Here is a 1,854-nt window from a genome sequence, read left to right on the forward strand (position 1 = left end):
ACCACAAGCAGCAACTGCTCTGCCAACCCACTGCAAAGAGGCAGCGACTGTCAGCCCTCGTGTCCCACGCTGCGACGGTGCCACGGCTGTGAGGTCCCACCTGCAGAGCTCAGCCCGGGGCATGGGGGCACAGAGCAGCACAGAGAGCTCTGATGAGTACCGGAGTGCAGGCAGGAGAAGGAGCGGACCCCATTCCTGTTCCCAGCATGGGGACAACTGCAGCCCCCGGCCCACACCACGGGGCAGCACCCATGGGAGCACCCACTTAGAAGTGCTTGTCCTCCAGCATCGAGCTCACCACCAGCTCCTTGTTGCTGAAGTCCCAGAAGGCTGTCATGTGGAAGGCCATGTTGGAGAAGACCACCACGTACTCCAGGAAAGCGAAGATGGTGTACACTGTTGGGAGGAAGCACGGTGGGTCAGAGGGCAGCGCTGGGACCCCACGGTTGCCCCACACCCAGCTGTGCCCGTACCTCCAGGTCTGCAGTACCAGTTGTGGTGGAAATAGACACAGACGGCAATGGAGAAGGTGATGAAGGTGATGAAGAAGAGCAGCTGTTTCCACTTGTAGGATTTGCGCTCCTAGGAGAGAATAACGAGGGCACGGCTCAGCACTCAGCCCGTCCCAATGTGGGCTGCGCCCCCCGACCCCAGCCCCACAGCAACGGGGTCCAGAGCCCCCAGCCTGGGTGGGTGTGGGGAGCCCACAGCACAGGAGCACAGCAGGGATGGGGGGATGGCACCCAGGAACCCAACCCGGCTGTGATTCCTGTGTCTGAGTGGGAGGGGAACTTCCCCCTCTGTCTGTCGGTTCACGTGAGGCAAACCTCTCCATTTTCAGGGACTGCTGAGAATTAGGAAAATGTAAATGGCCCCATCACACTTTCCATGACCCCACGGGCACATACACACACACACACACACACTCACACACAGGCTGTGGTGCAGAGGAAAACCCAGAGAGGAAGGGTGGCCCCACGGTTTCGTGGGGCACGTGGGGCTGGAGGAGCTCAGCCCCACACATCCACACCCCACGGGCTGCCAGCACTGCTCCTGCCTCACTGCTCCCCTGCAGCACCACAGCCCCACTCTGCTGCCACGATGCACTGCACCACACCATGCAGCACCGTGCTGCACTGCATCACTCTGCGTGGCACCACGTGGCCCTACTGCACCGCGCAATCCGTCACCACGCTGCACTGCATGCACAGCACTGCCCAGCTCCCAGCTGCACTGCATCACAGCACTGCATGGCGTTGGCTCACCCCCTCCAGCTGGGCAGCCTTGCAGGAGGCTGCTGCTTGCAGTGCATGGGGCTGCAGCACCTCGTGAGCCGTTTGCATCTACCACCCATCCTCAGGGTGGGCTCAGCCCAAAGGTTCGCCCAGGTTTTGCTGCAGGGAACGCAGCCCCGGGGCTGCAGTGGGGCTCCGGGCCCCGTCCCTCTGCTCTCACACCACCCCACAGCGCTGTGTTTGGATGTGGGTCCGACCCGGCCGACCGCAGCACGTTATATTTGGCCACGCAGCGTGCTGGCTTTGTGCTGCAGCACGTTTCCCCCGCACATGGAGCTGAGTCAGTAGCAGAAGCTTTAGAGGGGGGAGGAAGCAGAGCTGCAGCTGCACGGCGCTGCGTGGGGCTGTGCCAAACCCCAACCCTCCTCCGCGGTGCCGTGGGACCCCCGTGTGGGCTCAAAGTCCCCACACAGCTGCAGTGGGGCCACACCACAGCTCAGCCGGGTGGCGTTAGCACGGCAGCCCCGCTGCTCTGCCTCGGGCTTTTCGGAGCTACGTGTTGCTCACCTCGCTCTGCTGGCCTCCCTGCGGTGAGTGCTGCAGTATCTGCAGAGCAATG

The 1,854-nt window shown here is 62.8% G+C and overlaps 1 protein-coding gene across 6 annotated transcripts in view; it reads right to left on the minus strand.

Moving 5' to 3' along the window:
• Window positions 1–24: 24 nt before the first annotated feature.
• The window catches only part of PGAP2 (post-GPI attachment to proteins 2), a 12,387-nt gene continuing 10,557 nt past the window's right edge, over window positions 25–1,854 (minus strand). For 4 of the 6 annotated variants that reach the window (XM_019612380.2, XM_019612378.2, XM_019612379.2 and 1 more), the window contains 2 exons: window positions 474–582; window positions 25–396 (listed from right to left, as the gene is read on the minus strand). In XM_019612380.2, coding sequence (XP_019467925.1) covers window positions 51–396; window positions 474–582 — 455 coding nt within the window. In that variant the 3' untranslated portion in view covers window positions 25–50. The remainder of the gene's footprint in view (window positions 397–473; window positions 583–1,854) is intronic. The other 2 variants (XM_010706259.3, XM_003213866.4) reach the window with 1 other exon arrangement.

The sequence above is a fragment of the Meleagris gallopavo genome, chromosome 1 (genome assembly GCF_000146605.3).
Source record: "Meleagris gallopavo isolate NT-WF06-2002-E0010 breed Aviagen turkey brand Nicholas breeding stock chromosome 1, Turkey_5.1, whole genome shotgun sequence".
NCBI classification, from domain to species: Eukaryota; Metazoa; Chordata; class Aves; order Galliformes; family Phasianidae; genus Meleagris; species Meleagris gallopavo.